At 40.0% G+C, this 23,255-nt stretch overlaps 1 protein-coding gene across 4 annotated transcripts in view; it reads right to left on the bottom strand.

The window, feature by feature from the left end:
* The window catches only part of COL4A3 (collagen type IV alpha 3 chain), a 151,917-nt gene that overhangs the window by 42,403 nt on the left and 86,259 nt on the right, over positions 1–23,255 (bottom strand). For 3 of the 4 annotated variants that reach the window (XM_007966493.3, XM_038001449.2, XM_007966491.3), the window contains 17 exons: positions 22,558–22,620; positions 22,389–22,424; positions 20,405–20,446; positions 20,104–20,181; positions 19,569–19,631; positions 19,022–19,081; positions 17,671–17,715; positions 17,341–17,394; positions 16,094–16,135; positions 13,566–13,650; positions 12,327–12,362; positions 9,505–9,669; positions 6,606–6,698; positions 6,050–6,145; positions 3,169–3,239; positions 2,195–2,377; positions 8–176 (listed from right to left, as the gene is read on the bottom strand). In XM_007966493.3, the coding sequence (XP_007964684.3) occupies positions 8–176; positions 2,195–2,377; positions 3,169–3,239; positions 6,050–6,145; positions 6,606–6,698; positions 9,505–9,669; positions 12,327–12,362; positions 13,566–13,650; positions 16,094–16,135; positions 17,341–17,394; positions 17,671–17,715; positions 19,022–19,081; positions 19,569–19,631; positions 20,104–20,181; positions 20,405–20,446; positions 22,389–22,424; positions 22,558–22,620 (1,381 nt within the window). Of the gene's footprint in view, positions 1–7; positions 177–2,194; positions 2,378–3,168; positions 3,240–6,049; positions 6,146–6,605; positions 6,699–9,504; positions 9,670–12,326; positions 12,363–13,565; positions 13,651–16,093; positions 16,136–17,340; positions 17,395–17,670; positions 17,716–19,021; positions 19,082–19,568; positions 19,632–20,103; positions 20,182–20,404; positions 20,447–22,042; positions 22,192–22,388; positions 22,425–22,557; positions 22,621–23,255 lie in introns of those variants that run through there. The other variant, XM_007966495.3, reaches the window with a different exon arrangement.

The following is a 23,255-nucleotide window of genomic DNA, read 5'->3' as shown; positions in this document are numbered from 1 at the left end:
AACCAACCGGCTTCTCCGCGTGGTCCAGGGGCTCCAGGAACTCCTTGCATGCCTTGGGGACCAGGTTCTCCTTGGGGTCCGTAGCCAGGTGGTCCAGCTGGTCCTGCAGGTCCTGGGGACCCAGGGGAGCCAGGATCCCCTGGAGGACCTTGGTCCCCCTTCTCACCACTCAGAGCCTGTGACAACAGGAATGTGTTTGAACCATGCTTCATTCCAGTATCTTCTTACGACAGGTTAATCGTCCTCCAGATATGAATACCAGTTAGGCTGTCATTGAGATCTTGAATTAAAAGCATTTGGCATTTGATGAGAATTATTACCAAAATAAGAGCACTGCAGGTTTCTGCCATTTTGTGTCCTTTGGAGTTTAGCAACATTTTTTGAACTTGGAACTGTCTTGAGTCCCACTTGAGATATCTTACAATGACAGATCTCTCATATGATAATAGCCACTAGAACTAAGTTCAAATTGACAGTAGTTCAAATGACTTTAGCTGTGATTTTTATGATAATGTTATATTTCGGAAATAAAATGAGGACAGCAGACCTTTATTTGTATTTTCACCAGGTATTTTCACGACAAAGGGGGGTTTCCCACTTCCATTTTCTCTCATAAACTGTCTAGTTTTTAAATCTTCATATGCTGTAACCTTGAAAATGATTTGTAGATGTAAAGGAAGTTGAATTTGACAAAATAAATTAAGCCCTCTTCCTTCCCAACATGGCCCTCCGAAATAAATTTGACTCAATTTTTCATTGTTCACTATCATCAGATGGCTAAGTGGTCTGTCTCCTTTTTTAATGACAGGGTGTAAGCCTCCACAAATCACCACCTTGATTTTTCTCTCATTTACTTTATGGAATATCTTTACCAGAACTTATAAAGAAAAATTAGTGAGATGCAAGTAGGGACATCATACAAATTCTCTTAATACTAGACTAACAGAATTCTGGCACTGTCGCTTTGTAAGCGTAACTACCACAAAGTGAACAGCCTGGGACTTGGCCAAGGCAGGGTCTGAAAACTGCTGGCCCTGTAGATGCTGCCAGCCAAAAAGGATTTTGTAGTCAGAAGCATTTAGGAAAGACCAGATAGCTTATCTTCATGTGGAAGACTCACAGTTCATATTCTGACATTAAAGGGTCTGTAAATGAATCTTTAAATTTGTTTACCAAGTTTCTCCCAACCTGTTTGAGGTAAAATCTGTTTTATTGGATAACACAGGTTAGCTCCGGGAAAAACTGGTATTTCATAGAATAGTTTGGGCAGCATCCCTTGCAAACCTCTTGTAAATATGTTATGATGACAGGTGCTCACCCTCTCACTCTATGACATTTTAAAACAAATCTTAGGGCCAGGTGCGTTGGCTTACACCTGTAATCCCAGCACTTTGGGAGGCCGAGGCGGGCAGATCACCTGAGGTCAGGAGTTCGAGACCACCCTGGCCAACATGGTAAAACCCCATCTCTACTAAAAATATAAAATTAGCTGGGTGTGGTGGCACATGCCTGTGATCCCAGCTACTTAGGAGGCTAAGGTGGGAGAATCGCTTGAACCCGGGAGATGGAGGTTGCAGTGAGCTGAGAGTGCGCCATTGCACTCCAGCCTGGGCAACACGAGCAAAACTCCATCCCCCACTGCCCGCCCTGCAAAAAAAAAAAAAAAAAGGAAAAAAAAAAAGATCTTGATAGGTATTACCTCAATTAAACATGTGAGAAATTCTTTCATGAAAAGGGATTAAATTTACATAAACTTAAATATCTTAAATGACAGAACAGTATCTTTATTTGACTATGATACCTCTAAATATGCTGTCTTCTAATGCATTTATTTTTACTTAAAAGTATGGACATAGCCCCCAAAATATTTATTAAACTTTCCACTATATATCATTTTCTGAACCTTTCCATGGACTCATTTGATACAAATATGGAACTGTAATTTGGGTATGAGATGGGGTTATTATCAATATAGAATTTTGTTTGGTTGAAATCACTGAATGCTACCTATTTATTTTCTCAAAATACTATAACTATTTGCTTGGGTTATTCCTGCTAATTTGAAGATGCTTCATTCTGCAGTAAGAGCGATGAACTGTGCTGAGCGGCCAACCATTTTTGGAAAAGAAATCACTTTATCTCTAAACTTCAGAGTACTTCATTCATAGGGAGGGTAAAGTTGCTAAATACCAACCAGATCGCCTTTAGGTCCTGGTAATCCTTTCACTCCCGGAGTTCCAGGAATTCCATCCAAGCCGTTTCTCCCAGGTTGACCTCTGAGCCCCGGGTCCCCTGGGGCACCCACTTGCCCCTCAGGCTGAAGTGTTTCCCCTTTTTCTCCTTTAAGTCCTCGGTCACCCTCGGCACCTGGGAAACCCTAGGGTAGTACAGAAATGAATCTGCATTGTATTTTGTTAGAATTCTTCTTGTGTCAATCTTAAAAGCAGTGTGGACGAGAACTTTTCAATTTTAACATGAATTTTTTCAACACACTTTCTTTGGTCCACAAGTATTATTTCAAGCATTTTGTTTGTTTTGCTTTGTTGTTAACTCCCAAAACTGAAAAATAATTCAGTTAGATAGTGTAATTCAAAACAATACACACAATAATCTAATTCAATATCATAGAACAATCACCATAATTCAGGTTATGTTCGAATATTGGTAAATTTTAACAAGCCTCTCTGAATAATTCGATCTAAGTATATTTATCTATAACTTTTTGATTCACTGTGACAATCAAGATTGTAATTTTTAACAGACTTACTGAGGTATAATTTACATACCATAAAATTTCTCCTTTGTAAGAGTACAATTCAGTGATTTTTAGTAAATTCATAGAATCATGCCACAATCACCACAATCGTGTTTAAACATCTCCATCATGCTCCCAAATTCCCTCAAACCCATTTGCAATGAACCTCTGTTCCCACCCCCGGCCCTAGGCAACCACTAATCTGTTTTCTGTTGCTGATACCATTTCAAACTGTTTATAAATTCATTGACTCATTCACTTAACCAGTCACAGATTTATTCATTTAATCAACAGGTATCCATTAAGTGCCTACTGTTTGCAAGGCACCAAACTGATAAGTGTGTTGCAACTGTATTTCTAGAGTGTGCACTTTTTCAAATCGAAGCTAAAGATTTAAAAACATGAAATCTTACTGGAATTCCTGGAAGACCTGTATTTCCTGGGGACCCTGGGCTTCCTTTCAAGCCAGCTGCACCTTGTCTTCCTGCAAATCAACGAATTATTAACAAACTCCTCATTGAATGCCAACTCTGAGTAGACAGGGTAATACAATGTATGAAGAAAATAGAGTGTTTTGTTATAGGGAAAGAAAGACAGCTTCTATCATAAAACATAAATGCAATAAGAGAATGGGAGTAAATAACAGAACAACAGATCATGGAAAAAGTAACTCAGATCTTAGCTTCTTAAAATTTTATCTTCATAACTTTAATATTATATCTTTATTTTTTCTGAGTATATATTACTTTTAAAAGTAATATATGCTCATTATGAGAAAATTATGCAGAAAGAAGAGACTAAAAACCACCTATAAATCTACTACCAGAAGATAATATTTGTTAAAGTTTAATATTAATGATAAATTTTTATATCCATAAGTGCATAGGACTCATATACACACTATTTTGGAATTATAGTATACATATGTCAATAAGTATGAATTTATAGCTTCATTTTAAATGGCTGCATGCTGCCTATTGTGTTGGTGAGCCATCATTTATTTAGCTAAATTCTGTTTTTAGACATTTAGACGTTAGGTAGACATTTTTCAACTTGGTTGTAAACAATGCTTTGAAAAATGTCTCTGGGTATTTAGCTTTCCAGATTTATCCAATTATTTCCTTTATAATAAATTTTTAAAAGTATAATGGCAGAGGCAAATGGTCACAAACTTTTCTAAGGTTTTGAATGTCTCTTGACAAATTGCATTTTATTGTACAATTTTGTATTTCCCATAGATATTTAAATATCTCTGTAAAGATGGTCCCTTTAAATGATCTTCTCGGTGGGTCTTTGGTCAGTTAATCAGCACATATTTATTCAGATTCTATTTTTTGCAAGATATTGAGCTGGGGTGTATATTTTTATAGGGATCCAAACCATTTTACTGCTTACATATCTTCTTTGAGCTGCACCTGGATAGGCCAAATGTAGAGAAACTATGAAAAATACAACAATGCAACAAGTGGACAGCATCAGTGAGCTGCTCACCTGCTCACCTGGAGCCAAAGAGGAGACTCAAGGAGAGTCTAGGAAAATAATGATTTTTTATCTTTTATTGTTTTTCCTCCTTATTTCCCTCCTTCATTTTCTTCCTTTTGGTTTTTGTTTTAATAGAACACTTCCCTTGGATATTTGGATACTGAACAGAAGTAACATGAGGAACAGCCGCTACCTCCCCACTCCTCCTTCCCTCACAAGCCTGTGAGCCAGGGCAGGAGCAGCCATTGAAAGTAGCAGAGGCCTTCATAAAGGAGAAGTGAGTGGGATCTGAGGGGACACAGGATCCCTGCCCAAGTGCATGTTGTCCAGTGGCTGGCCACAGTGTCCACGGCTGCCGCCATTAGTCTTTCTTCTTTGGATTGAGACCCAGTCTCCCAGAAGACCCTATGCCAATGCAAATGGCTACTGGATGGAGATAACGTATAATATTCCCTATCCAGGTTGCCAGGTAGACCTTTGGATTAACTCCCCAAAAGCAGCCCCCCAGGAGACAGGCAACAGCACTGCAGTCAGGGGATGCAGGCGTGGAGGGCAAGAGCACGCCTCTGGATTTAAGTTCAGTCTCTACCACATTATCAGCTGTGCCACCTGATGCCTCAGCTTCCTCATCTGTCAAATGGGGTTAATTACAGCACCAACCTCTAGGGTTGATGTGAGAAATAAAGGAATGGAGGCACATAAGACACTTAAAACAGTGCCCAACACACAGGCCAAGGGCTCTGTAACTTCAACTCTTACTGGTTAATGATACATCATTTGATGACACTGTATGAAGACCAAGGTGCTGGTGGCAGAGTCAGGACTGTGGGTGGTAGCAAGTGAGAGAGAGGCCCTGTGTAGACAGGGGAGTGGCACAAGGGGCAGAGGAACCCAGTCAATAAACAGAGATGTTTTGTATTTCAAAGTTTTGCCCATAGGCAGTTCTGTGACTGAAGATGGGGAGGTCAAAAGCAGAGGTGGTGACAACCGTGAGTAACCATGTGGGACAGAGTCCTGGCCTGGTACAGAATTGTCAAGAGAAGACTCGTGAATCATCCTTTATTTAAGCCTCAGGACACTGGCTATAAAATGTTTTGGTTCCCCCACCCCCTTTCAAAATTTGACTTAGTGGCTAATATTTTTTTTAAAAAACACCATGAGATTTAAATAAAAATTCCAATTCCTTTCTTCTGATGAAAACTTGGAAGATTTATTAATGCGGGGCCTAACATGTTGCACAGTAACAATGGGCTGGAGCCGAGTGCCTGCTGGCCCGTTCAAATGTGCCCTCAATTTGTTTACTGTAGTTCTGCAACTCTCTTGTCCCCAGCACTGAGGATGTTGCAATTTTTTAAAATAGCATTTGCATCTTTAAGAAGAAAGTGAAATACTGCATATTCCTATGACTCTTTTGAAAGTAGGAACATGAAAAAATAGACTGAGTAGGGTTGTGTCTTTTGAGAAAAAAGGGAGAGAGCATGTTTCTTTATGGAAGAGAAAGAGGGTGTGTGTTTCATGCAGCTGCTTCACTGCCTTCAGTTAACTGCTGTTCTCTTGTAGGACTCTGTGTTGACAATTCCTGCCTAACATAATACTTTGCTAGGGGTCAGCAACTAAAATGGAACAGGGAAAAATACCAGCTTTTCTTGGATTTTGGCTGACTTTATGTTAATAAAATATATGTTTTTGAAACTCTCCCTCCAAGTTCATATAAACCACGTCATGACATCCACCAATCAAATGCCTTTATTTTCTTCCAGTGTATTGACCCTTTTGTGCTTGCAAAAACACTTGCATGCAAATTGTTTGTACCTGGGATTCCTTTTACACCATGTAACCCTGGCAACCCTGGGAGACCGGGGGGCCCTGGGATACAAGGGCACTGTGTACACAGCAGGCCTGGTTCTCCTGCAATGAGAGTACACTAGCATTACTTATAAAGCTACACCAAGTCCTCAGAAAAAAACAGATATTTTCCAACCACACTATCATTTATTACATTTAAACATTTTTATGTAGTGAAAATTATCTAGGACATTATACATATTAATTTTAAAATTCATCTATTATAGATCTGCTTACTTTAATGTTCTGAGCTCTACAGTTCTTCTGAAAGGGGAAATTCCAAGACTCTGACATAAAACATCTATTTCAGTGATTCTTCCCTGGCATGCAGGCGAAAACTGACATTTTAGGGATATCCAACAATTTATTGCATAGGTGCCAAATAAATTATTGATTTACAGATAAACAAAATCATCACTGACTGGTAGCTATTTGGGGTCATTGTTATCTCAGGGGGAAAATCAATGATAATAATGATTATGAAAAAGGCTTATCCTAATACAACATTATTGATTGAACCAACCTTTGGGCCCGTCAACGCCTGGGATTCCTGGAGACCCTAGATAGCCTGGCAGTCCGCGACCTCCAGGTGGACCCTTGCGAAAAACGATGTCACCTGTAAAAATACAGCACCAAAGGCAATTTTTTATTTATGTTTTTTTTTTTCAATTTAGTGAGTGTTGTAATATATGTATTATTTAAAGTGCATCTCTCTCATGTTTGTATTGGAAGCCTCGTCTTAAAAGTTTATCTGCAACTGAGAAGACACGGTGACCAGCTCTTCCCTTCATATTACATAGATGAGGCATTTTTAAGGTAGTTAATCTTCGAAAGCTCATTATATAATATTTTTTTGGTCACAGAATCAACCTATTTTATCTTACTTTGTTGTTTCCAGTTATTCCAAGTTGATATGGTTTGGCTGTATCCCCACCCAAATCTCATCTTGAATTGTAGTACTTCTATAATCCCCATGTGTCTTGAAACGGATCTGGTGGGAGGTAATTTAATCATGGGGGTGGTTACCCTCATGCTGTTCTTGTGATAATGAATGAGTGCTTATGAGATCTGATGGTTTTATAAGGGGCTTTTCCCCATTTTGCTCAGCACTTCTCCTTCTCGCCATCATGTGAAGAAGGACATGTTTGCTTCCCCTTCTGCCATGAGTGTAAGTTTACTGAGGCCTCCCCAGCTATGCTGAACTGTGAGTCAATTAAACCTCTTTCCTTTATAAATTACCCAGTCTCGGGTATGTTTTTATTAGCAGTGTGAGAACGGACTGATACGCAGACAATCCCTTTAGCATCTTGAGGCAAAGGATCAAATCTTATTCTGGATATTTTTTGATACATTGTATTTTCCTGATATACTGTAGATGCTTAATATATGTTGAGAAAAAGAAAAATGGATTCTGACTCAGGGTATCATCTGTTTCCTCTTTGTTGCTTGTCCACATCAATTGAGTCGTCATTCTTAAGGCGGGTCTCTAAGAAAGCTCTTTTCAGCTTCCACATTATCTGCTACTGTAATGTTACAATGAACAGCTAATTCTCTTAAACTGGTTAATTGTGTTCAGTAATCTAATTGTTGGCTTTGTCATTTCAATTACAGGTTGAAGGCAATGGTGATTAAAGTAAATATTTAAAAACAGTACCATAGCTGTCCCAAATTTCAGAAAAACAAGGCACCACTAGAAACATTTAATTTTGTTGGAACACAGAAGAATGACCATTTTGTGACCAGTTTTCCGGGTCTTTAAAATACCTGGAAGGTCATCTTTAAATGGTACAATCTGATAAAAGTTTAATACTTAGTGTAGACTTATATGAATACTACATTCATACATTTTTATATACTTATACATTTTCATACTCAATTAATGCTTAATTCAAAAAATATTTGAGTACCTGCAGTGTTCCCCATGCTACATACTGGGCTTAAACAGTTAAAAAGATATAGTCTTTGACCTCAAAATACTTTGATTCTTGTAAGAAAAACTGACAAAGACAAAAGATAAGGCAATGTGAAAACTTCTACAGTTGGGATAACCTTGGCAGTTACAGGATGTGGACTCATTGAAAGCTTTCTGCTGGACTTGAACTTGAAGCTGCAGTCTGAAGGACAGATGGGTGTTGCTTAGAGAAGGGAAGGTAGGAAGCAAAGACTCCTGGACAGAGTGTAGCAGGCACTGAGGGAGCATGACACCTCCAGGAGGGAGCCACAAGCACCTGGGCCCAGATCCCAGCTTTAGCTTCATTAGCCCTGTGAACTCTGTATGTCAGCCTTGACATAGAAAAAAAGAGGATACTAAATCTCCATCTTTTTTTTTTTTTTTTTTTTTTGAGGCAGAGTCTTCACTCTGTCGCCCAGGCTGGAGTGCAGTGGCACCATCTCGGCTCACTGCAAGCTCCGCTCCCGGGTTCGTGCCATTCTCCTGCCTCAGCCTCCCGAGTAGCTGGGACTACAGGCGCCCGCCACCGTGCCCAGCTAATTTTTTGTATTTTAGTAGAGACGGGGTTTCACCGTGTTAGCCAGGATGGTCTCGATCTCCTGACCTCGTGATCCGCCCGCCTCGGCCTCCCAAAGTGCAGGGATTACAGGCGTGAGCCACCGGCGCCCGGCCACTAAATCTCCATCTTAAAAGAGACTTGGAAGAAGCTGGGATTATAGGCATACCACCACACCTGGCCCCAGAAAAGCTATGTTAAAATATAAAGTGTGATCTATATGTTCGTGAGGACCTCTTGTACCTATGAGCCAACACAGAATGCTAGGGGGCTCTGTAGAGGAATGCAAAGGAGAGGATGCCTGTGTCAGGACCTCTGAGCACCACTTCAAGTCCATTGGGCTCTGTCATCTCTGACCCCTTTACCTCATAGCATGTTGCCTTATACCCATGCGGCACACCTCTGGCCTACTGTCCTGGGGCTTCCCTGCTGATGCCAAGGCATGGACTTCCTGGGAACCATGCAGACACAGCCTGGAAGTGGGAGGATGGGAGGTGGGAGGCTGCTCCTCTCTTGGGGGGAAATCTTTGACCCATGGGAACTAGGAGCAAATGGATACGTTCTTGCCTCTTTCTCCCCTGGCACAGGCTTCTTAGAAGATAGTCTCTGGGGCTGAACAGGTAGTTGCATTTGGTCAAGGCCAACTTGATAGCCACCCATCCTTCCCCGCGTCACTCTTTGTCCCTGCCTCCTGCTCTGCTCTCTGGGAAACTCTGGCTAAGACTTTGCTGCATTTGTTAAGTAGTCATTGCATTAATTTCTTTCACAGTTAGTGAAATGAAGACCATCAGAAAGATAACTCATAAAAACCACACAGACTGATGGCTAAGCTGTGAGGAGGGTTTGTCACCCCTGGTTTGCACACAACTGTCATTTGGTGCTGTACACAAAAGGAATCCCCTTCCACATCTTTACCTGGTGGTCCTGGAGGTCCCGGTGATCCTGGAGGGCCTGGTGAACCAGGACAACCTGGGGACCCAGAAATCCCCATGGCATCCTTTCCTGGGCGGCCTCGTTCCCCTTTACTTCCTTTCAAGCCTGGCCATCCAGGGGCTCCTCTGAGGCCAGGCCTTGATGATCCTTGGAGAAAATAATCATTTCTTGTATTTTACATTTTTTTTCCTGATTAATACAAATTTATTTTTTAATTGCAAGAGTAATATAATTTTATTTATAAAAATTGCACAATGGAGAGGTACATAACACATTTGAATAAAAAAGTGAATATCCTTGCTTTTTTCATCGGTGGCCTTGTTAAATAACCACAGTACAGCAAAGTGCAGAACATTCCATTCCCACGAGAAAATTTGTCTAATTTATTACAAGAAACTGAAACAGAGTTTGGGATGCACTGTATCTTTTTATTTAAAAGGAAGTGAGGAATATTTCCATATATGCTACTTTGTAAATTTTTTTTTTATTAGAGCCTAGAGGATGCCTCCAGTGTCCAAAATGAGAAAGAGAGAAAGTTGTGAAGTGGACTTTATTCCTGCCAGTGTCTTAGGCATAAAAGGGTATGATGAGGGACGGTCATCTCTTGGGAAAGGAACTGTGCCTGGTGGCACAAACCCCACCCTAATCTTAAAATGGTGAGAATGTGAGGAGCGGACAGTCTCAAATCTCTGTCCCACAAACATTTTAACTATTAAGAAGAGAGATGCCACCAGCAAAGGCCTGAGAAACCAGCTGAGGTAATATCTGATTATGTCCTGTTATGTGAACATAAAGACAGAATCTTCTGATTGACATGTTTCAGAGTTTTGTATTTTTTTAATCATATTTTACTTTGGCATATATATTTGTACTAATTTATGGGGTACATGTAAGACTTTGTTACATGTATTGAATGTGTAGTGTAATGATCATGTCAGGGTAGTTTTGAGTATCTATGACCCAAGTATTTATCATTTCTGTGTTGAATACATTTCATGTCCTCTCTTCCAGTTAATTTGAAATATACATTGTTGTTAACTATAGTCACTCTACTCTGCTATCGAACATTAGAATTGATTCCTTCTATCTAACTGTATGCTTGTACCCATTAGCCAATCTCTCTCCACCCCCAACTCCATCAAAAAAACTCTTAGAACCGATAAACAAATTCAGTAAAATTGCAGGACATGAAATCAGCATATCAAAATCAGTAGCATCTTTTTTATGCACCAATAATGAAATAGCCAAAAAAGAAGTCAAGAAGGCAATCCCATTTGCAGTAGCCACACACACAAAATAAAATACCTAGGAATACATTTAACCAACAAGGTGAAAAATCCCTGCAAGGAAAACTACAAAACACCGGTGAAAGAAATTGAAGAGGACACAAACAAATGGAAAGACATCCCATGCTCATGGATCAGAAGAACTAATATAGTTAAAATGACCATACTACCCAAAGCAACCTACAGATTCAATGCAATCCCTATCAAGATACCAATGCCATGTTTCACAGAAACAGAAAAAACAATCCTAAAATTCTTCTGGAATTAGAGCTTTGTAATTTTCCACTCATTGGCTTCTCAAAGGAGCCTTTTTTTTTTTTTTTTTTTTTTAACTTAGTGGACTGGGAGGGCGAAGGAGGTCTTCTTTAATGTCAGAGCTCTAAAATATCTTTTTACCCCATTCTAACTGTAAGAGATATCTACTATTAACAGTTTGAGATATATCTTTCTATGCATATTCAGATACATATATTTATCCATTTCTGTATCTATTTTTTTAATAGTGGAATTATAGTACACTTATAGTTCTGCAGTCTGCTTAATTTTGAGTAATTTTCAAAATTATGACATAGTATAATATACAACATTATACGGAGAAAAATATGATCAGTGGCAGGTGCCTAATAGTTCATCAAATTTTGCTCTTTTTTCTTAGTTTTGTTTTCATTAAAAAGAACACGCTACAGTTATACTTGATGAGTCCCTGTGGACCATCCCTGATCCAACTCTTTTTCCTCTCTCAAAAGGTAAACACTCTAATCAGTCACAGACGAAAGTTTAGAACTTTACAGAAAAAGTGTAACGTAGGCATCCTTATGCAACTTGTGCTATGTTATGAAAACTACCATTTTCAACCAACCTCATTACCATAACATTGTTTTCTATTTCTGTACCTCCTCTGAGTTTCAAGGCCCCTGCTCATACCCCAAAGTCACTGTAAAAATTCCTGACAATAAGGTGCTTACAGTTAGTTAAAACTGCTGAGAAGTGAAAAAGAGCATTTCTATATCAGTTTGTATCAGCTCCACTCCTTCTTCCACTATAAATTGCAAATATGACAATTTAAGAAGCTGGAAACACTTATTTTATTTTATTTTGAGATGGAGTCTCACTCTGTTGCCCAGGCTGGAGTGCAGTGGCACCATCTCAGCTCACTGCAACCTCTGCTTCCCTGGTTCAAGCGATTCTCCTGCCTCAGCCTCCTGACTAGCTGGAATTACAGGTGTGCACTACCCATGCCCAGCTGATATTTTTTTTTTTTTTTTTTTTTTAGTAGAGACAGGGTTTTGCCATGTTGGCCAGGCTGGTCTCGAACTCCTGACCTCAGGTGATCCACCCCCCCCTTAGCCTCCCAAAGTACTGGGATTATAGGCATGAGTCATTGCACCCAGCCTGGAAACACTTTTAGATCAGTTAGTGAAACATTTGTCTTATGTATATAATGCAAAATTAATAGAGGACAGTGCATTTTCCTTTGTAATAGCATTTCTACTTGTACCCTAAGAAACATGGACATACCAGGACCTCCAGGAACTCCGGGGGGACCACTGGGACCTGGGAATATATAACATTAATTAATTGCTTAGAAAGATGTAAATGCTATCCCATCTACTTTTGAAATCTTGGGTGACAATATAATGATAGTTAATAATACAGAGTTTTTGTATTTGTTCCTACTCTCACCTAGACAAACATTAGAAATTTTCTCTTATTTAGACAAGAGAAAACGAATCTTAGAAGTCTAACACTCAAAAGTAAATCATGCCGCCTTATCATTTTCACATAATTCAACAGAGATTTACTAAGAGCCTGTTCTGTGTTCAGCACTTTGCTGGAAGTGCAGACGCCAGAAAATCAAACAGTGCTGGAACATCCAGGATCTGCAGTTTGTCTTGGTGTTCCATCTTAGATTGCTTCCACCTGTAATATCCTGGGGGTTATAATTCTTTTATATACACGTGTGAGTGATTTATAGTAAGTGAACCAGATTTTTAAGAAAATCTATATCAAGGTCTGTATTCTTCTGTCCTTTTATTTAAAGACACTGGGAAATTTTATTCTTTTAAGTAAAATTTTCCTTTGAAATCTTCTTCGTATCAATAATTTGTCTAGACCAGTGGCTCCCAATCCTGGCTGCATGCTGGACTAGTCCAGGGAGTTTTTACAATCTACCAGTGTCCAGAGCCCTCCTCTAGACAATGAAATCAGAATGACAGGGTGGGACCTTGACGAGGCCATTACAGAAGTTCCCAGGGATTCCAATATGTAGCCAGAGACGAGAGGGATTGGCCCAGAACTTTTGGATTTCTCCAAAGAGATACAGTATAAGTACATGAGACAATAATTCATGGCATCAAGGACAGATCATTGTTCCAAGAGTCAGGAAACCAGAGTTTCAATCCCCCCTTGCAAATCTCTGTGAGTTTGTTCGGGGTCTCCATTTTTCCCTTCATAATCCCATTGAGATTGCCAATGCCTTGTACTCCCTCCTCCTGCCCTCCTCCAAGTGTTTCCATGACAGATTTGAACTTTATGCTTTGCTACATGAAGATAATTTAATTACCTTCCCGGTATACCACCTATGAAATAAAAATATGAAGAGTAGGAGACATCAAAAAATAACAGCCCTATGAAAATGAAGAGATCTCCCTTCCCTTTCCTCACCCATGTCAACTCTATAAGCACATGCTATTTATTACCTTGAAAGAAAACCAGAAATATGTTCAGCAAATGCTCTGGGAAGAAATTTATTCTTACCTTGTGGGCCACGAACTCCTTTGGGCCCTGGTGGGCCTGGAATGCCTTCATCTCCCTTTTCCTGGTATGTGTCATAATATTCTGTCTTAGAGGAGAAAGAAATGAATACAGAGAAAGGATAGCTATTTATGGACAGCTCACCAAGCGTAATTACTTCAGTTTCTTCATTTTGGCCCAAAGATGGCTTCCTTCTTTTCCTGAATTCCTAGGTTTACATGTTAGCATGTATATGATAGTCACATAAATGTAGGTGGAAAAATTTAAATAAGTAGACCTTTGTGGTATCACAGTATCAGATATTTTATGGGCTTTCAATTAGAAACACATTTTGTGATGTGACTCAGGTTACACACCCTGTATGAATGTACACATTCATACATACCTATGTATGTGTGCATATGTATAGAAAAATGAAAGTTTCACAAAATAATGACTTATTCTTACAACATATGATCAACCCCAATACTTTTTATTCTATTCTATTTTACTTTTCAAAAATGCTGTTCTTGGTGGACTGAACTTATTTCCATTTTGGAAGTGTATGGAACCCACACATTAAAAAATACTGTATTTATTGTTTCTTTAAATTCCAGGGAACCCTTGGCCTGCAAGAATCGAAGAATATTGTTTCTGACATGCTCAGTGGACCTACTGCCAGTGTTCTTAACCGTTTCCTTCCTAAGTTGAACGTCTTTTGAGGTTAGTAGAAGCTGCAAACAGAGTTATATGGAATCGAATCTAAGAAAATACACAGTGAGGAGTGCTAAGAATTCCTCTGAAATGTAATGAAAACATAGATTTCTTTTAACATTCAGTACATTTATCTTGAAGGAAGCAAGGTGGAAATATCGAAGGTTTTTAAAAAACCTCTTTGTTTTTTCATATGCTAGATGGATCAATTACTTTGTTGACTTATTTAAGATGAAGTAACAAGAGCCTTGTAGTTAAGCAATATGTATAAAATCACAAAAGTATTGTATTAATAATATAACAATAATGTTCACCATGAAATCTGTAATGATATGCGTGCACCTGCCAAGTGTTGGGCACAGTGCTAAGTGATTTCACAAAATAACTCATTTAATCTTCCTGGGAACTCCACTAAAGTATTTTGGGACTGTTATAGTTTGAGTGTGCCCCCTCCAAAATTCAGGTGCTATCAATGTGATAGAAGTACGAGGTAGGGCCTTTAGGAGGCAATTAGGCCATGAGGGTTTCTCCCTCATTAATGCGATTAAGGCCCTATTAAAAGAGGCTTCGAGCAGCCTCAGGCCAGCTTGCCCTTCTGCTTTCTGCCATGTGAGGATGCAGCCAGGAAAGCCCTCACCAGACCAAGGGCCAGCATCTTGATTTTGGACTTCCCAGCCTCTAGAACTGTGAAAATAAATTTCTGTTATTTATAAATTACTCAGTCTCAGGTATTCTATTGTAGCAGCACAGAACAGACTAAGACAGGGGCTCTATGCATCCAAATCATTTGCTTTCAGTGTAAAGATGCAGATTTCCAGGCCCCACTCCAATTCTTGAGTTACATTACTGAGCATAGGGATCTGAGAATGGCTTTTTTTTTTTTTTTTTTTTTTTTTTTTTGAGACGGAGTCTCGCTCTGTCGCCCAGGCTGGAGTGCGGTGGCGCAATCTCCACTCACTGCAAGCTCCGCCTCCGGGGTTCACGCCATTCTCCTGCCTCAGCCTCCCGTGTGGCTGGGACTACAGATGCCCGCCACCGCGCCCGGCTAATTTTTGTATTTTTTAGTAGAGACGGGGTTTCACCGTGTTAGTCAGGATGGTCTCGATCTCCTGACCTCGTGAATGGCATTTTTAACAGGACACTCTTTCCCCTCATGACCCTTTTGCCACAATGTGCCATTTTGTTTAACCTGCATGATCATTCATGGCAGCCTTGCTTGGCACACTGAATGTGAGAACCACTGTGTTTTGAGGTAGGAGATGAATGGACACCAGCACTCAGAGTCTGGGTCCCCTTTCTTCTTCAGCTGCAGAGTCACGGAATATAGAATGTGGCTGTTCTGCATTTAGGAGCTGACATCAAATACATGTCTGCTGGGAAGGGAAGCACGGCCTGCTACACAGAGCTTGGGCTGGAATGATTGCTTTTCGCTGACCATGTATTAAACCCGTAGTTTAGCGTCTGCTGCCTAAAAGCTCAGGACCCGGGCCCAGGTGCAGGGGAGGAGAAGTTGACTTCTTCATCCCTTGTTGCCTCACTGTCCTCCTCTACCCTGAAGATGCAGGATCACCTTGGGCCTGGGCTGCTTAGACAAAGCTTTTTGTCTCTTCCATAGCCCAGCATGGGCATCACTAGTACCTTCCAGGGACCAAACAGAAATATTTACCCATGGTCAAAGGGACAAATAGTGACCAGCTATTTTCTGCCCTGGTTTGATAATGAGGTAAATGTTACAGTCTCTGTCACACAGTTAATGAGAGACACTGATTCAAAATTTCCTTGCTACTTTGAAGAACTTGATCAAAGATAGCATTGATATTGTCTTTAGTCACACTTACTGGACCACGAAATCCTGGAGGGCCGGTGTCCCCTTTCTGTCCCTACAGTGAAAGACAATTACAAATTGTGAATATGGTCACCCAAAGTATTTACATATAAAAAGCAAGATGTACAGTTAAAATGAACAATATATTGATGTTTATATGTCATGTACAAACCAAATGAAAGTTAAAGGGACACTGACTTTAAACTATTTTCCTGGAAAGCCTGTATCTGGGTAAGGAATCCTATCTACAAGGTTGTACAGAAGTTGCTATTGCCCTGGTGGTTCTCCAGGCTTCTTTCACAACACCATCTTCAGTGCTCGTTCATGTACATTTCTCATTCCTGTGTTCTCACCCTGGTTAGAGGCACAGGAATATCAGACTGTGGGTTGTACGCATTTCCAAATGTCTTAGCTGTAACCAACCCCCTTTCCTTCAAGAAGACATTTCAGAATTCTACTGGAAGTGATACGGTTAAAGGGTAAATCTTGAATCTGCACATATACCTATATTTATAGCCATGTGCCACATAACAATGTTGGGGTCAATGATGGACTGTGTATATGATAGTGGTCTCATAAGATTATAATACCATATTTTTACTACTCAATTTCTATGTTTAGATACACAAATACCCACCACTGTGTTACAATTGCCTACGTTATTCAGTACAGTAACATGATATGCAGATTTGTAGCCTAGAGTAACAATCTCTGCCATCTAGGTTTGTGTGAGTACACTCTATGATGTTCGCACAATGACAAAATCACCTAATGATGCATTTCTCAGGACATATCCCTATCTTTAAGTAACACATGATTACGCATGGCTTCAAAATGTTTGTAACATACTATCAGAAGTACAGAATACAGTTCACAACTAATTGACCACAAGCTTTCAATGTATCATGACTCAGATTGAGACTCATGAACTCTAGCCTATGCTTGATCTCAAATAACCACAAACTTCCTACAATTGTAGGTCTTTTTCTACCTCTTCCTCATGGGAAGCTGGAATCTCACTGGTCCTAAGTCAGACAGCTTCAAGTACATAGCAGAAGTTTAATATCTTTTCCTCAAGAACACCCTTCAAATGTTTAAGTAAAGTTGCCACATCTCTCTTTTCTTCTTAACAGACCTAGTAGCGTATTTGAATGAAGCCTGTTATTGTAATCCCTTGTACTTAGGTCCAGGATGTAGGTAAAAGTAAAAGCATAGGCAAAACCCAACCTATCAAAAATAGGATATTAGGGAGAGGGTTACCTTAATGCCATCTTCACCTGCTAACCCAGGGAAACCCCTGTTGCCCTTGACTCCCTAAAGAAAAGAACAAAAGGAATGAATGGGTCAGAAGACACAGGAGCCAACTGCTTCTAGGGGGAACAGGTGCAATTTGAACTCCTCTGAAACAAAGGAATGTGCTCGGATGATCTCTCTTCACAGTGGAGTTGTAAAACTATGATGCCCAAGTGCAATTTTTAAAACCTGTAAGCTTTTTGTTTGTTTATAACTATTTAGTGACTTTTAAAAATCCTTCTTCAGCTAGTAGGACTGACATTTTTACTACCTCCATGGGCCGGATCAAGTCTATACCTCACTTCCAGGGAAGCCAGGAACGCCGTCTTTACCGGGTTTTCCCTACAGCAAAAACAAATAAAAAACATGAAGTTTAATAAATATGGCTAACTTTACAAATACGGAAATCTTAAGTGATATGATCATCTCCTCTTGACTTCAGGCCTGAAAAGTCTGAGTAAAGATCCTCACCCAGGTGTTAGAAGGAAAAACTATTAACCACAGAATACACAACGGCCCTCTCTTTCCAGGGAAAGCAGAAGCCAGTCAGCATGGGAAACTAGAGAAAGTCAGAGAAGGAAGGAAGGACATTAACAGCCAAACTTAAATTAGAGCTGATGCTGTTCATCCTAAGCTTGGAAGGAAAATAAAAAACACACTGGGCAGCGAAGTAAATAAGGAAGCCTAGAAAAGGGAAGGTGTTCACAGTCCGTTTATTCATTTATTTGAAATATTGGTAATTCCTTGGACTCCAGGTGTGCCTATATTTAAATACATGTATAAAAGATATAGTGTGGTATCTCAACCAGCAGCTTGGATTGACTTTTATGGTATTTGCCCTTCCTGATAAAATTTAAAAATCATGTTCATTGAATATTTTTTTTTCCTTAGGCAAAAAATATGTTTTTTGCTTATGTGTAATTTTTATAGATTTTACTTTTCCAAAAGTATAACTTTTAGAAATTTAACACAATATATGGATTTAAATCTTTCCAAAATGGATCTGGGTAGGGTAGTGGGGTCCTGCTGCTTCCGTTTTTCCAGCCACCCACTTCTGGTCACAGATTGCCCTATATCCTTTGTGGGGGGCTGCTCTTCCCTCACTCTGGGTGGTTCTGATGGCACTGTCAATCTGAGTAGCCCACTGCCCCACTGGCCTGACCAATCATAGTACCCTTTTCTCTTGGTCACAGCCTTTTTTCCAGAAGGAGAACAGATATGACCAAGCTGGGCCAATGAGATGAATTCCCTGGGATTTTATAAATGGACACAGGGAGAGAGATGCTCTCTTTCTCCTCTAATGCCATCAGCCTGAAGTTGTCTGCTGCAGGGTAGCTCTTTCTTTCCATCTCCCCTGACACGGAAGATCATCTGCCAGAGGAAAGAATGAGGCTGATATGCAGAGAGAAGCAGAAGTGAGGTGGTGAGGGAGTCCTGCCCTTATTTTTCCAGGCTCTGAAGTCCTTGAACCCTGTTTTAGCCTTGAACGTCTTAGATACTTGAGCAAGTAAATCCTGCCTCCCAAATCTTAAAGAACAAAAATTTTTAACTGGAGCTAATTTGAGTTGGGCATCTTGTTCCTGTAACCTAAAGAGTCCCAAGTCCTGACTAATCAAAACTGCACATGACACCGAATTTCCAAATTTACCTGCGGGCCGGGGTCTCCAGGAGCACCCTTTTCAGATCTATATGATTCTCCGGGCAGTCCCTGTATTAAGCAGAGCTATGTCAAGTTTTATGAATTACTGATTTTTTACTTACATTGATTTTTATTAATTTGTCCCTTTTGGTTATTCTGCCATTTAAAAACATGTTTAAGTGCTGAGTCATCTAAGAGAGAAATCTTATTGATGAATAGTAACTAAAAAACAGATGCTAAAAAAGCTGATGCTGAAGATAAGTCATAAGATGGGCAGCATTGGATGCATGTACAACAATGCAAGGATTTCAGCAAGGAGTGGCTGTAAAATAACTAGTGTATTCATGATCTCTGCTGTCAAATGTTATTGTATTTTAGCCAATATTAAGACTTAAAAGCAATAGCTGCTCTGCCTGTGGAGTAGCCATTCTTTTATTTCTTTACTTTCTTAAAAAAAAAAAAAAAAAAAAAACACTTAAGACAAAACACACATCAAACTAAATACTAGGGCTCTACTTTGTGTGTTATGGGGACAATATAACTTTAAATAACCTACTGAGGGTCCAGGAGGTCCAGGCTCGCCAATGGCTCCCTTGTCTCCCTTTTCCCCCTTGAGGTCCTGCCAAAGAAACAGTTCAACATTGTTACAAATGGATGAAATGAGATTTCACTGATTCAACAGTGAGACAAATCCTCTATCTGTTCAATAAATTGGGTTTACAGACTATGAATGTGCCTTATGTTAATACAACCCAATACACCTTCCATTTCTCACATTTCAAATTTTATACCTGTGAACTCACTGAAACTACCTGCAAAATTTTTTGTTAAGTATCTTTTTTTTTTTTTTTTTTTTTAAATAAAGCCTCACTCTGTTGTCCAAGCTGGAACCTCAGATCTTCCCGGTGTAATATTTCCAAGATTTATGAGTAAAGGACAGGAAGGAATAAATCCTGGAGGTTCTGGCTGGCTGATGAAGCTGGGCTGAACTGGGCTTAGATAACAAGAGCTTGTAAAAGAGGTACAGAGTCACGAGGACTTCGTCCTAGACATGGGAAGACACAACCCTAATCATAAAACTGAAGAATTACCGTTCTGTTATCTGGGCCAGTTAGGGTCACAATAACTGTTCCTGGTGGTCCCGGGGGTCCTGTTAACCCTTTCACACCCTAAAGACAAAAACACTTAGGAGTGAGAAAATAAACAACAGCGTCACCATTTCGATGTTACTACATTTGAAAGGTCTACTTTTCCCCTTTAGTGCTTATATGAGAAGATAGAACAAATGAAGGCCCATCAATTTCCACTTGGCCAGTAAGTAAACGGTATAGGCTGATAGGCTCTGGGACATAAAATATCTTGCCTGCTAATAAGACATAGTATTTAAATTACCCGCTCTCCTTTTTGTCCTATCACTCTTTCACCCATGTGACCCTGTAAGAAAACACAAAACCAAATTATTTTCTAAAAATAAATATGAATAAATAGTCTAAACCCATCAAAGTTCCAATATTTGTAACTGAGCATTTCTATTTTAACTTTCATTTTAGAATGACAAATTATTTTAGCTATTTCGTAGAGAAGAGCATTGATATGTTTCTTTTAGAGGAGGAGCTCTTGAGGTGCAAAAAGCTTAAGGGATTAAGCAGAAAGCTAACATGGCAAGTGCTGACACGCAGTGGTGTGGGGGAGGGAAAGGAACCCAGCTCAGAGCATATTTTTCTGGCTCTGCAGTAGCTGGTTTTGATCCCACTGGCCGGCTACTTAACTGCCTGATGCCCTTGTTTTCTTGTTTTAAAAATAAGAATGGGTAGCTGCATTTCAGGATTCTGAAATTCAATACTTGATAGAGAATCTAAGAATAGAATTCCAGCTACCCGACTTCACTGGTAATTTAGTGACATGAGTCTAATGCGAATAGTTTCTTCACTAATGATGGCTGATCCGTCATTTCAACTAATACCTGCTTGCTTTTTCACCCCTGAGTACGCAGATCTTCCCCTTGTTAGACCAAAGCTGAGGGGAATCAAAACACTTTAAACCTCAGCTCTGCCATGTACTGTCTATTGGACAATTCACTTAACCAGAACCTATCCATCTCTCAGGGTGCGTGCGTGCATGCGTGTGTGTGTGTGTGTGTGTGTGTGTGTGTGTGTATTTGTATCAATAAGATAATAAATATGAAAGTATCTTAGAAAATACCTCATATAAAAGGCTACCCGAGCCAGGCACAGTGGTTCACGCCTGTAATTCCAGCACTTTGTGGGGCTGAGGCGGGTGGATCACCTGGGGTCGGGAGTTCGAGACCAGCCTGGCCACCATGGTAAGACCCCGTCTCTACTAAAACTACAAAAAAAATTAGCCAGTAGTGGTGCTGCACACCTGTAATTCCACTTAGTCGGGAGGCTGAGGCAGGAGAATTGCTTGAACCCGGGAGATGGAGGTTGCAGTGAGCCAAGATCACACCACTGCACTCCAGCCTGGGCGACAAAGTGAGACTCCATCTCAAAAAAAAGAAAAATAATAATAAAATAAAAGGCTACCTGATAGTAGGAGATACTGTGCTTAGAACAAATTTCCTGTTGGGGCTCAGCCTCACTCAATATTTTTATAATTAAACTAACAATTGCACTTCTGTTTTTTGTTTGTTTTTTGTTTTTGTTTGTTTGATTTTGTTTGTTTTAGATGGAGCCTCTTTCTGTCACCCAAGCTGGAGTGCAGTGGTGCTATCTTGGCTCACTGCAAACTCCAATTCCCGGGTTCAAGCTATTTTCCTGCCTCAACCCCCTGAGTAGCTGGGATTACAGGCATGTGCCACCATTCCTGGCTAATTTTTGTATTTTTAATAGAGACAGGATTTCATCACGTTGGCCAGCCTGGCCTCGAACTCCTGACCTCAAGTGATCCACCCGCCTCTGCCTCCCAAAATGCTGGGATTACAGGCGTGAGCCAATGCGCCTGGCCTTGTCTTAACAGAAGCGCATGCAAGACACTGTGTAATAAGCACACAAATAGTCATCTTTTACTTACTAGCATAAGACCCGGTTGGCTTTGTGAAGCAGCACACTACGGAAACTCAGAGGATAATGTGCTGTGTGAGATGATCAGAAATGGAAAACCTGTGGATTAAGTATCCTTGTGTTTTTCCTGATAAGTAGCTTCTTATAAATTGAATTAAGACTCTGTATCAGGGATCAAGTTACTGAAATGCAAGGAGAAGAGAGGTGAGAGCAGCTAGCCATGCTTTTCCCTGCTAGGAATCCTTGTGAGTTCCAGAGAGGTACCTAACAGTGACCCACATGAAGAAGCAGGCCAGGTTTGACTTTGAGATTGAGTAGGGTGTGCTAGCTGTTACATCATATGAATGGTAGTCTACCTTAGGTCCTCTAGGTCCCATGGCTCCTGGAAAGCCCTAGAAAAATCCACAAATGAAAATCACAGCAGGAAATGCATCCAACTAGAAAAATTCTTTTAATAACTTGTTAATAATAAATAATGAATCTATTAGTTGACAGAGTCTATAGCAAGGATGACTTAATACTCACAAAGAATCCCGGAGGACCAGGTGGGCCCACAGGCCCAGGAAAACCTGGAGGGCCTGGCAAACCCTTGAAATTGAGAGAAGAATAAGAGTAAGTTTAACTTTACTTCTCACTTAATAACAATGTCCATTAATTAAATGCATTAACATAATAAAATCAGGAGCGCATAACACCTCCCTTTTCAGTGGTTGCAGTTAATGACAACAAATATCAAAAAGTGTGTTGCCATGTGTAACAGGCTGGGAGGACCATCTGGACGATACTGTTTCTAAAATGACAAGAGTAGTTACTTTACTTCAGATGTTTCAAAATTTTGCTTTTCTCTTTCTTCCCTCCTCTTTTCTCCTCCCTTTTCCTTTCTCTCTCTCGTTTTGGCCAAGCATGCTCCTACCTTAGGGCCTGCCACCTGCGCTCCCTCTGCCTAGAATCCCCTTTTCCCAGGTATCTGTATGACTCACTCCCTTTTCCTTTTCTTGTCTTTGTGTAATTGTCATCCTTTCCATAAAGCCTTCCTGCTTATCCAAAGTTGTAACCCACCTTCCAACCCAGACACTTCCTATCCTGCTTTCCTGCATTATTTTTATTTTTAGCATTTATTACTCACACACCATAGAGTTACTCATTTACACTTTTTTTTGTTTCCCCCATGAGAATGTAAGCTCTATAAAGGCAATATATATACATTTTAAGAGACTGGGTCT

Source organism: Chlorocebus sabaeus, chromosome 10 (assembly GCF_047675955.1).
Source record: "Chlorocebus sabaeus isolate Y175 chromosome 10, mChlSab1.0.hap1, whole genome shotgun sequence".
Taxonomy (NCBI): Eukaryota; Metazoa; Chordata; class Mammalia; order Primates; family Cercopithecidae; genus Chlorocebus; species Chlorocebus sabaeus.
The sequence above is the reverse complement of the archived record's forward strand: the minus strand, read 5'-3'. Positions and strand labels throughout refer to the sequence as shown.